The 11971-nt window shown below is 38.1% G+C and overlaps 2 protein-coding genes across 3 annotated transcripts in view; both read left to right on the top strand.

The window, feature by feature from the left end:
* Positions 1–11971, top strand: part of rabgap1l (RAB GTPase activating protein 1-like) — a 118465-nt gene that overhangs the window by 36799 nt on the left and 69695 nt on the right. The gene's annotated exons all lie outside the window — the stretch shown is intronic.
* gpr52 (G protein-coupled receptor 52) lies at positions 5882–10896 on the top strand. The gene has a single exon (XM_051094148.1). The coding sequence runs from the start codon at positions 7882–7884 to the stop codon at positions 8992–8994; it is 1113 nt and encodes a 370-aa protein (XP_050950105.1). The 5' UTR covers positions 5882–7881; the 3' UTR covers positions 8995–10896.

The raw sequence follows: 11971 nt of genomic DNA, 5'->3' as shown, positions 1-11971 counted from the left end.
GTCATGTCGATATAACGGTTGCAGTGCTGTTAATAAAAATAAAAACAGTGTGGAGATGCATTCTCCGTGTTAATAATGGCTGCTTGGAGGTGTTTTCAAGGTAATATTTGTTTGAGTAGATTAGCCAGTTTGTCTATTTTTAGTAGCTGGACTAAAAAAAAAATTTTTTTTTTTTTTTATTATTATAATTATTATTTTACCAGGAAATGCTAATATATGTGATTTATTTAGCATTTTTAATTATTTAAAATTTTTTATTTAATAATAATTAATTTAGAAAATTAATGTATTAATAATGTACTTATTTTTATTTATTTATTTATTTTTGCCACAATCATTTAAGTGAATTTTTTTAGTTTATTGTTTCACATTAGTCGGATGCATTTAACTTTTTCTCTTTTCTCATCAAAACATAATCCTATTTTTTCCACCCTGTCTGTAATGGTGTCCTGACCATACGTTTTTTAACACTCATTTGAGTGTGCATTGTCCTTGCTGTGGATCAATGAAAATGCAACCCGTGTGGTGTTTCCGAGAGCGTGAAACTGACATTTTCGCAACCTTTACTTCGCTGATGCATGAGGGATCTACCAAAGGTGCTGTTCTCTTGAGTCAGGGCTTAAAAAGTCTTTGTTCCTCCCCCGTAAAAGTAGGCTGGCTGAATCTGAGGAAAAAAATGTTATGTACAGACAAGAAAATAAGATTTTGATGACATTTTATTACAGTAATGAGTAATGGGAGTGTGGTTGAAATGTGCTTATTTGAGGGAAAATGAATAAATAAATAAATAAATAAATAAATAAACTTTTTTTTAGTTGATTGCCCGAAGCCCAAGGTGATTTTTGCAGACAAGAAATTTAAATTTGAGTGATAGTCTAGTTTTATATCATTTTTAGAATTATTTATTACATTAATCACATTTTTTTCTTTAAAATAAATAAATAAATAATGAAAAAAATTTTTTTTTATATATATATATATATATATATATATATATATATATATATATATATATATATATATATATATATATTATATATATATATATATATATATATATATATATATATATATTCATATATATATTCATATATATATATTCATATATAAGAATAAAATGGTAATTTTTGCATATATAAGAATAAAATGATTCAAATAGTGACATTAAATTTGAGTGATAGTCTAGTTTTATATCATTTAAAAAAGTATTTATTACATTAATCACATTTTTTTAAATAAATAAATAAATAATGGAAAAAAAATCAATATGGAAAAATCAATGTGTATATATATATATATATATATATATATATATGTATGTATATATGTAAGCTTAAAAGTAGGCTTAATTTTCTTTTATGCAAAATATTTTGTAACATTTTTGTGAGGGGCAATGGGAGTGCGGTTGAAATATGCTTATTTGAGGGAAAAATAAAAAAATAACTTTTTCAGTTAATTGTCCGAAGCCCAAGCTGGTAATTTTTGCAGACAAGAAAATAAAATAATTCAAATAATGACATAAAATTGGAGTGATAGTCTAGTTTTATATCATTTTTAGAATTATTTATTACATTAATCACATTTTAATGAAGAAAAGTGTGTGTGTGTATATGTATATGTATATGTATGTGTATGTGTATATATATATACATATACATATATATATATACATATATATATACATATACATATACATATATATATATATATACATACATACATACATACATACATACATAGATAGATAGATAGATAGATAGATAGATAGATAGATAGATAGATAGATAGATATGACCTTTTTTTTTTTTTTTTTTTTTATGATATTTATGAGACCCTGCTATTGTGACTCAATCAAACCACCATGTTTTCACAAACAACGTGCCATATGTGTTTAATTACTTAAACATTAGAGCAGCATGTGAAAGCACAATGTTAAGTCATTGTATTATCGGCTCAGGCACATGGACCCTTAGGCTGAGGTAAATTGTTTGATTACAAGATTGTAACCGAGCGTGAAAGATCCTGAATGTCTCATGCCAAGATGCCTCCTTTCAGCCATTTAGACAAATCACTGGGCTGCGTCCAGCATTTCATATTAATATACATTTTTAAGCAAGCTTCTGTTTTTCCACCTTCTATTTTAAACGGTTTGTGGGATTGATTATGGAGCCTTCACAAACCTGCTTAAGTAGATTATAGTCTTTATGGAGCATGTAATGAAATCTTTGATGGCAGATCGTTGCAATACAATGTTTTTGCGTATTCTGGATTTGTAAGAATGGTTCTGGGTTTTTTTTCTGAGTTTTGTACACTATTGGCTGGTTTTAAGCAATCAGAGGTGAAACAAATCGGAAAAAAAATGTAGATTTGCATTGAATGAAGGACCTCGTCATAAAATATAAAATATAAAATATTATTATTTTGGACCAATAAAATATGCTTCAATAAAATATTTTCAGAAATAACAGAAATTATATTTTTAGAACACAATAAAACTTTTTTTTTTTTCTTCCCAAAAAGTTTTCTGTTTTCATTTTTCTGTTTTCCGCTTTAACGATTTAATAGAATTAAAAAAAAAAAATCAAAAAGCATGTCTAATTGGTTTAATTCATACATTTTATTTACATTTCATTTAATGATGTCAATTTAATTAAATTACATATTTTACAATAATATAGCCCTATGAAATGTTTTATTTTTTTGGAAATTATTATGCATCACACGTGTGTGAGTATGTGTAGTAGACAAACCACCAGTGTTGCCAAGTCTGTGGTTTTCCCGCAGAATTGGCATACTTTAACACTGTTGCCACAGGTTGTTTTTCATGTTAGTTTCGAGTAGCAATTGGGCGTTTTTTTTTATTTATTTTTTTTAAACCTGGCAACCCTGCAAACCGCTCATTCATATAGAGACACACAGAACACAGACACAAATCCATATTGCACTAACCATGAATGAGAGCATATTGCATTAAGTGTGAGTGAGTAGTTTGCAGGGTTGCCAGGTTTTCACAACAAAACCCACCCATTTGATACTCAAACCTAGTCCAATTGCAGCAAAAAAAATTTTTTTTGGTGTGATTGGGCTAGTTTTGAGTAGAGTTTTGGCCAGGTTTTGTTTTGAAACAGACAGGGTTGCAGGGTTGCCAGGTTTTCACAACAAAACCCACCCATTTGATACTCAAAACTAGCCCAATCACACACACACACACACAAAATGTATTTTTTGGTGTGATTGGGCAAGTTTTGGTTAGCAGGATTGCCAGGTTTTCACAACAAAACCTGCCCAATTGCTATTCAAATCTAGCCCAATCACAACAACAACAAAAAAAAAACTTGTAATTTTTTTGGTGTGATTTGGCTAGTTTTGGTTTGCAGGGTTGCCAGGTTTTCACAACAAAAAAACACCCAATTGCTGCTCAAAACTGGCCCAATCGCACCAGAAAGCGTGTATTTTTTTGGTGTGATTTGGCTAGTTTTGGTTTGCAGGGTTGCCAGGTTTTCATAACTAAACCCACCCAATTGCTACTCAAAGCTAGCCCAATCGCACCAAATAATTTGTATTTTTTTTTAGCCTTATTCGGCTAGTTTTAAGTAGCACGTGGACAGGTTTTGTTGTGAAAACCTGGCAACCCTGCAAACCACTCAATCACACACAGACACAAGTCCATACTGAAAATTTTTTTTTTTTTTTCAGCCCTTTTCATTTTTAGAACAGTGTTCTCTGATTTTATCCTCGACTCCTGAGTGTGTGCTGGTGAGCTGCCATTTTCCCAGCGTATGAGATGTTTGAGACTTGCCCACAAAGCCATCCCAGTTTCCTCCGGCCAGCTGCCCCTCCCTCACAATAGCCCCCTGTTCCCAGCACAGCCCGACATGTATCTTAATGCAGTCAACATCTAGCGACTGAGCTGCCATTCACTCTGAACTATAACGCTTCTATTAGCAGCCTCATCATACGCCCGTTCCGCCTCCCTGAGAATCAATAACCCGCAAACAACGTGATTTCGTTTTCGCAACGACACACCACTCACCAACGAGAGAGCCTTTTGGATTCATTTATACACGTGTTTTGCTTTATGGCGTTGTAATGTTGTAATGGATTTTGGCCCCCATCTGCACCATTGAGTAGATAGGGTCGACCCCCTCATAGCGTGTGCTATCAGACTGTGTCGCCGGGGTCAGCTCGCTGCTGACACAGAAATGACAGTTTGTATTACCGAGAGACACACTTCATGCAGTCATATCCTCTGGTCATGTGTGCAGAGGTTTGAATCATAGCTACATGGGTGCCTCGGGACTGACTGCAAGTTGTTTGTGCAAAATTTATAACGTGAAATCTTGCTATGATGTGGTTATAAAGCGTAAGCAAACTTTTGTTACAGTTTAAAGGGAAAGTTCACCCAAAAATGGAAATCACCCCATGATTTCCTCAACTTCAAGCCATCCAAGGTGTATATGACTTTCTTCTTTCAGTTGAATACAATCTGAGTTGTATGAAAAAATATCCTGGCTCTTCCAGGTTTTATAATGGCAGTGAATGGCTGTTGAGATTTTAAAGCCCAATAAAGTGCATCCATCCATCATAAAAAGTGCTCCACAATATAACTCCGATTGTATTTGTTTGAAAGAAGAAAGTCAGATACCTCTAGGATGGCTTGAGGGTGAGTAAATCATGGGGTAATTTTCGTTTCCTTTAATGATGATGTTTTTCTTAATGCTCACCTATTTATGAGTAAAGCAGTAGTTTAGATTTGGACATTTCATTTAGCAAAAATTGTTTTCCACAGTTTACAGTTTCAATTATGAAAAAGTAGACATTCGCTTATTAATTGTGCGCAATAAGACCAAGGCATTTATTAAAATTAAATTACGATGTAAGTAGGGTCCAATCTGATCTCATCTTGTCTTTAAAAGCAGCGGATTTAGCAAAGCTCTGACTGTTGCCGTAAATAATGCCAAATCAAGTCCAGCTGTCATCCTGACCTGTACTTGTACTGCCAGTACGGTGATGAGAGCCAGAGTGCCCTGCCTGTCCCTGTACAGAGTCACTTGGATCAAAAGCTCAGGCACCGACAGATGAAGAGGATTATGGTCATTGTTTTCTCCAGCCTTTTCTCTTCCTTTGTGATGAATCATTTATACAGGCCTCTGGCTGACACCGTTGTTCAGTAGTATCTCGTTCCACAAGTTAATGTATTTTATACATTTTACCTACATACGCCACAGTTTCCTGCAGAATTCTGGTTTTTAATTTGCCGTACAATCATGGTAAATAATAACCAGCACATTTGTTGCAATAGCCAAAAATACACTGTATGGTTCAAAATTATACATTTTTCTTTTATGCCAAAAATCATTAGGACATTAAATAAAGATCATGTTCTACCTTAAATATATTAAAACTTAATTATTAATTAGTAATGTATTGCTAAGAACTTCATTTGGACAACTTTAAAGGTGATGTTCCCAGTATTTTGATTTTTTTTTTTTTTTTTTTTTTGCACCCTCAGATTCCTGATGTTCAAATACTTGTATCTTGGGCCCAAGCCAAACAACTCAGTTGCCCCCCTTTTTTGGCATCCCTGCTAGCAACGGCAAGGTTGTGGGTTCGTTAGAGGGTAGTCTTGCGGCAGCCGAGCAAGTGTCATTGAGTTGAAAGGGGATGCTAGCGGATAGCTTTCTCTGGGAATTATAGACCTCCTTGAGTGCAGTCAGTAAGGACAAAGTTGCGTAAGTGTTGTCTGTTTATTGTCTTTTTTTTTCAGCCACCCTGTCATCACATTCAGTTCAGGACTGCAAGCTCACCACTCAGCTAAAATATGAAATTGTTTTGCCATGGGGCTTGAACATTCAGCAGCAGTGCAGCTGCGCAGGAAACATTGGCTGTCATTCTCATAATCCTTTTGTATTTTATGAGCTTCTCTAGTTGTAATTACGTCTAGCGAACTTGTCAGTAAAACTGGTGAAGATCTGCATTTGTGATTGTGTTAGAGACGACTCTATTCCAGGGGAATGAAACCACCCCCCTCTCCCGAAGTATCTTAATTTGTTCCTGTTTGTTGCACCATGTTGGCTGCTGTGAGGGAGGGTCCTGGCTAACTGAAATGCCTGGCAACTGTAACCAAGGGGCAGGCATTGCTGCGCTTGGGCACTGGTCTGTGTAAGTGACTTGAAGCAGGAAGGAAAACGAGAACAGAGGATAATAAAACAGGGAGACAACAAGGAGAGATGGAAGTCTTTGATTATTTTTGAATGGGGAAACATCTTCAGGGTGTGCAGGAAGAGGAGGATAATGAGAAAAGAGGGAGAACATTGGAAAGGAGAGAGAGAGAGAACAGTGTGCTGGGAGGAGTTGTGTGAGAAAGAGGACCTCAGGTGCCGCCAAAAGGGGAGGGAGGAGAGTTAGAGAGCGAGCGAGAGCGGGAGAGAGAGGGGAAAGGAAGGAGGGAGCGAATGTGATCGAGAGGCACAGTGGAAGAGAGAGCGAGAATGTGAAGGGGGAGAGAAAACTGTGAGCCACTCGCAGCATCTCTGAGCACCAGCAGTGAGGGGCTGCTCTCTTTTCCTCAGCTCATTTCTGATTTGCCGCACAATTTGGAATAGATCTGTTCCTTAATTTTGAATTCTTAATATCAAAGTGCATTTTGCACTGTGCACACTCGGTGGGAATTGCCATCAACCTGCTTTGGCTCACAGGTCGCCGAGAGCTGACAAGGACAGGAGCGGTACGCAGATCTTCCAGTATTTAAAAGGGGACTTCACGGAATGTTTCACAAAGAAGTTGGAGAAGAGGCAACGAGGTCTACCTCAGAAAGAAAGAAGCTGGGCATGAAAGACTAATCAGATGCAGAGGTTGGCATGCCATGTGATGTGCAAAGCCCTGGACAGAACGGTGGACTGAAACCAAGAACATGTGGAATTCAGATGGGATGCCCAGAGCATGCTGTCCTGATGCGATCTGAGAATACACCTTCACGTAAGCAGCTACATACCTCTTTTGGAAAACACAGGTCTCTCCATTTTTTTATGCACGGTGAAAGTTCATGAAAAGTAAATGGATTGGGAGCAAAGAAGACGGAAGCCGTCGCCGTAGCCCCCCCAGAACACGGTCTTGAAATTTTGATTAGTTCCGTTTTGCCTCACTCAGACTCCCGCAGGCTATGAGTGGTGCTCTGTGCAGCGATAGCTCTGGCAACTCTCATATGCTGCCCTGTGTTTGTCTAGAGTGTCTGTGTTTTGATTCGGACTATAGAAACCCAAAGGGGGTCGAGACAGTGGCCAAGAGGACTCTATTCCAGAAGCAAAACATGGTGCATGTACTCTTTTGTTGATGAACCAGTAAGAACGAACTGTTTGAAAACATTTGCAAGTCTTGAAATGAAATTTTTGTGGACTCAGGAGAAGGTATGACCCAGGAACTTTCTTCATATTCATTTTGTTACCTTTATTGGTGCGTCTACAATCCTGCACATTTTACCCTTGAGAGGACACCGTAAGGAATTGGTCGAGCTCACTGCAGGTGCCGTGTACAATATTGCCAACCGGCCTTTAGCACAGACATGCAACCCTCCTGTTTCCAGGATCCTTAGTTTGGATTGCCGAGGAAATATACCTGTCTTACAATTACCGAACGGTTCATAAGCATGACTGATTCCAGAGGAGTGCAAGGCACCTTTTTTCTTCTCCTTGCGGACTGTATTGATTTTTGCCAATGCTCAATTTATTGAGATCCAGCCATGTGAAAGACCGAGGTAAAGGGGAAAAGACAGAAGATTGAGTTCTGCTGGAAGAGATTACTGGACCCAGGATCACATTGCAGGACCATCTGCACTACATTGAGGACAACGGAACCTTATCCAAGCGGACAAGGTCCGGGACAATGAACCGGTCAGAGTTGATCGAACCGCTCCCTACTGTGAACAGCAGCCTTGGCGGTCACTTCGGTGTGTCCCTAAACCACTCCTGCCCCCTAGGCTGGGGGCAGAATAAGATTGTGGAAGCTTGTGTATTGGAGACTGCGGTCATTGTCTTGCTGACAGTGCTCATCATCGCTGGGAATTTAACGGTGATCTTTGTGTTTCATTGCGCCCCGTTGTTACACCACTACACCACCAGTTACTTCATCCAGACTATGGCCTACGCGGATTTGTTGGTGGGGCTAAGTTGCCTGGTTCCCACCCTTTCACTACTCCATTACCCAGCTGGTGTTCAAGAACCACTCACCTGCCAGGTGTTCAGCTACGTCATCTCTGTACTCAAGAGTGTTTCGATGGCATGTTTGGCTTGCATTAGCGTGGACCGCTATTTGGCTATTACCAAGCCCCTCTCCTACAACCAACTGGTTACCCCTTGCCGCCTTCGCTGCTGCATTGTTCTCATATGGATCTACTCTTGTGTGGTGTTTCTCCCATCTTTCTTCGGCTGGGGCAAGCCGGGGTACCATGGGGATATCTTCGAATGGTGTGCCCACTCTTGGCCCACATCTGCACTCTTCACTGGCTTTGTTGTGTGCCTACTCTACGCCCCTGCGGCACTGGTGGTCTGTTTCACCTACTTCCACATCTTCCGCATCTGCCAGCAGCATAACCGAGAGATCAGTGAGCGACGGGCACGCTTTCCCAGCCAGGAGATGGAAACTGCCGAAGGGGGCAACCACGCAGGCCACGGGCCAGACCGGAGGTACGCCATGGTGCTCTTTCGGATCACCAGTGTTTTCTACATGCTTTGGCTTCCCTACATTTTCTATTTCCTTCTGGAGAGTTCCCATGTGCTGGACAGTCCTGCCCTCTCCTTTGTGACCACCTGGTTAGCAATTAGCAACAGCTTCTGCAACTGCGTCATTTATAGCCTGTCCAACAGCGTATTCCGGCTGGGGATGCGTAGACTTTCGCAGACACTCTGCTCGTCGTGCTCTTTCAGCCCCTGCACTCATGACGACAAGGACTTTGGAGAGCCAAAGCCAAGAAAGAGAGCCAACTCCTGCTCCATCTGAAGATCTTGAAGATCAGTCACAAGCTGCTAAGTGTTGTTAAAATGGATTTGGCTGAGATTTTAAAACTGAACTTGGTTGTTTCTTATACAGAGTTTGAAGAAATTACTCGCAGTGACAATGATGAAGTTGTTTAGTAGTCCACATTCCCTGTAAATATTACGATGGCACCTGACTTGGTCTTGTAAATACTACACGACGGCCACTAGCCACAACTTGTTTGACAACCAAGACATATGCAGTTTTTGGAGCGTTTGTGAGCAGAATATTTACAAGACAAAGCCAAGGGGTGGGTTCAAAGCTCTCGCTTGTGATGGCTCTTTCCAAATATAGAGCACACTTGCTATTTTTAGAAACATTACCCATGTTGCTGGATTGGTTGTTTTGATGTTTGTCGAATTAGTTTTGTGTCGCAGCTGTAACTGTAAAAACAGTTGCTTTACAAAATGACAAGAGCTAGCTGAATTTCTTCTCCTAGTGGCTTTTATGGTACAGCGTGTCTCGAATCTTAAATAATCACAGGCAATTCACGTCAAAAGCGATGTAGCAAAGGACAAACAGCTTGGTCTGTATTTATTTTTTCAAAATCTTCATTCTAGATCTGATCTTTTTGTAGGAAATCTTGAAATACCACATGCGCACAATATCAACAATGCCTGTAAATGTAGTTTAGATCCCCAGTGGTGTAAAGCCTTAGCTGTTTGTTATTAGACCTATTTGCCTGCAGTGACCCTTTGAGAAACATGCAACACAGCATGTTTTATTTTTTAATTCATATTTTTGCCAGATCAGCTTTACCTTAACTTGACGTTCATATTACCTTGAGCTGAGCTATTTTTCACTCACTTTAATATATGAATGTCCTTTTTTTTTTTTTTTTTTTTTTTTTTTTTTTTTTTGTCTGTCAAAAGTCTACAAATTAAATTTTCATTCCTACTCGGTTATATCTCTCCCAGAAGGGTGTTGCTTAATTTATTTTTATAGTATTTCCTTTTTTTTAATGAGAGAGTTTTAAACAGTTAATGGAAGAATATAATTGTTTTCCAATTCAAAATGCATGTAAATTTTACAAATATTTTTAAATACCCATGCAAGCTGAAAAAACTTGCATACACAAATTATGTTTATTGTTTCCATTTATACATTCCAGTTCCAATTAATACATCCCAGTTATTTTCCAAAGATTTACTGATTTTCTGCACAGTTGCGTGACTGTCTCTAAAACATTGTATTTCTTGTCATATTGGTTTCTGCAGTGAGTATTTTTATGTTATTATGCATCAGCCATTATTTTTGTAATGATACAGAGAATACAATATATGGCTGCTTCTTTTTGAATTATAATACTTGGGTATTGTTTGGGGCAGCATTAAATTCACTGAAGCATTAAACTTGACTCTAGTATTGGTGGTTTAGTTAAAGTTTCTTTTGTGCATATTTCAGTTCATTTATGCCTGTAAACTTTATTTGCTGGTGGATGTTACAGCCCTGTACATGCTGAACTTCGCAGCTCTTAAAAAAAAAAAAAAAAACGATACAACTAGGCTAGTTGATGTGCATTAGATAATGAAGAAAAGAAAATAAATTATAAGAATAGACTCACTTCTTTGAAATTAAATGGTGAGGGTGTTCTTTTTTTTAAAATTCTAAACAACTTAAAGAGTAAATTGACTATTTATTTATTTATTTTTCAATGTCCAATGGATATGAAACTGATAATATAGCAGTATATTCCTGTATTCATTTTGCTGATGAACCTATAATCTCTGTCCATTCTTTTTCTTGATTAGGAGAATAAAAATGCAATATATATTTTTTTAGGTCTGAGATTTTAGTTTGTTTTTTGTGAGACACTTTGGTTTTGCTGTCGCTGCCAGTACAATAAACGTGAACTGTAAACGCTGATTTATAACGAGTGTATCTTTTGCCTGTAGCTAATCTGAATTTCACTTTAATGAATTTAAGTTTTATCACTTCTCATTCTCTTTCTAATGCTAATGCTAATAGCTTTCTTGGTGTGATCCTGATTCTGTCTCAGTGTAATGTTTCCGGATAGGTCCGTAGAGTCCGGTCAGAGTTTAAGTTGCTCATGTCCTCTAAGGCTTCAGGGCAGACCGATCCCAACGCAACGGCCCCAGACTGCACACGCAGCAGGGCTGGCACTCGACGGCTGCCTCTAAAAAGGTTACAGCTCCCTTCAGAAGGGAAATTATACATGTGCAGTTAGAGCGAGGGGGAAAATGAAGTGACCTTTTTGAAATCTAATGAGCACATCAAATGTTTCCATGATCATGGGAGGCTTTGGACCTTGGCACCAGCATGAATAAAACATGAGTGCTCTCAGCGGTCACTAACAGTACGTCTCATTCCGCTTGCTTACACTTGTTATGTGACCTTAAAATGCGTACAACATCCTTCTTGTATCTTTATCATTGCTCAACCCAAATACCTTTTGCTCTTTGATTTGAATTGACAATTTTATATCAGGCTGAGTTCTCATTGAAAAACAGTGTCAGTCTTACTGTGGGAGATTTGAGAGCTTAGCGGATCTTAATGGCCGTGTGGAACGATGTTTGGCCGGTACAGCTGCTCCAGGGCACTGCCCTTTGCCGACATTGAAGGTAATGCATGCCTCGTCACAGACGCTGACAAAAGAGGGCTTGTTTTTTGGCAAATTTATTAGTACAGGTTGTTTCAGGCCCTTTCGTAGCGCTATTTTCACAAAATAGCAGACTGTTGAAAGTTAATAATTTGTGTTTTCATACTGTCCTTGCTTTCTGTTCTTTGCTGTTACATTACGTCACAAATGTAATTTGCTTTGTATTATATATTAAATTCTAGCACGTCATCTTCACTGTTCAGCAGATTACATAAAATTATCACAAATAACTAATGTAATGTCCGATATTCTGTTTTTGTCTATATTTGAATTATTATCGATTCAAGTTCCCAATATGATTTGTTTCTGAATTTGCTCAAA

Source organism: Labeo rohita, chromosome 22, assembly GCF_022985175.1.
Source record: "Labeo rohita strain BAU-BD-2019 chromosome 22, IGBB_LRoh.1.0, whole genome shotgun sequence".
Classification (NCBI taxonomy): Eukaryota; Metazoa; Chordata; class Actinopteri; order Cypriniformes; family Cyprinidae; genus Labeo; species Labeo rohita.
The sequence above is the reverse complement of the archived record's forward strand: the minus strand, read 5'-3'. Positions and strand labels throughout refer to the sequence as shown.

Excerpts from the sequence above, each read along its gene's own strand:
- gpr52 (XM_051094148.1), top strand. The coding sequence starts at position 7,882 with ATGAACCGGTCAGAGTTGATCGAACCGCTCCCTACTGTGAACAGCAGC.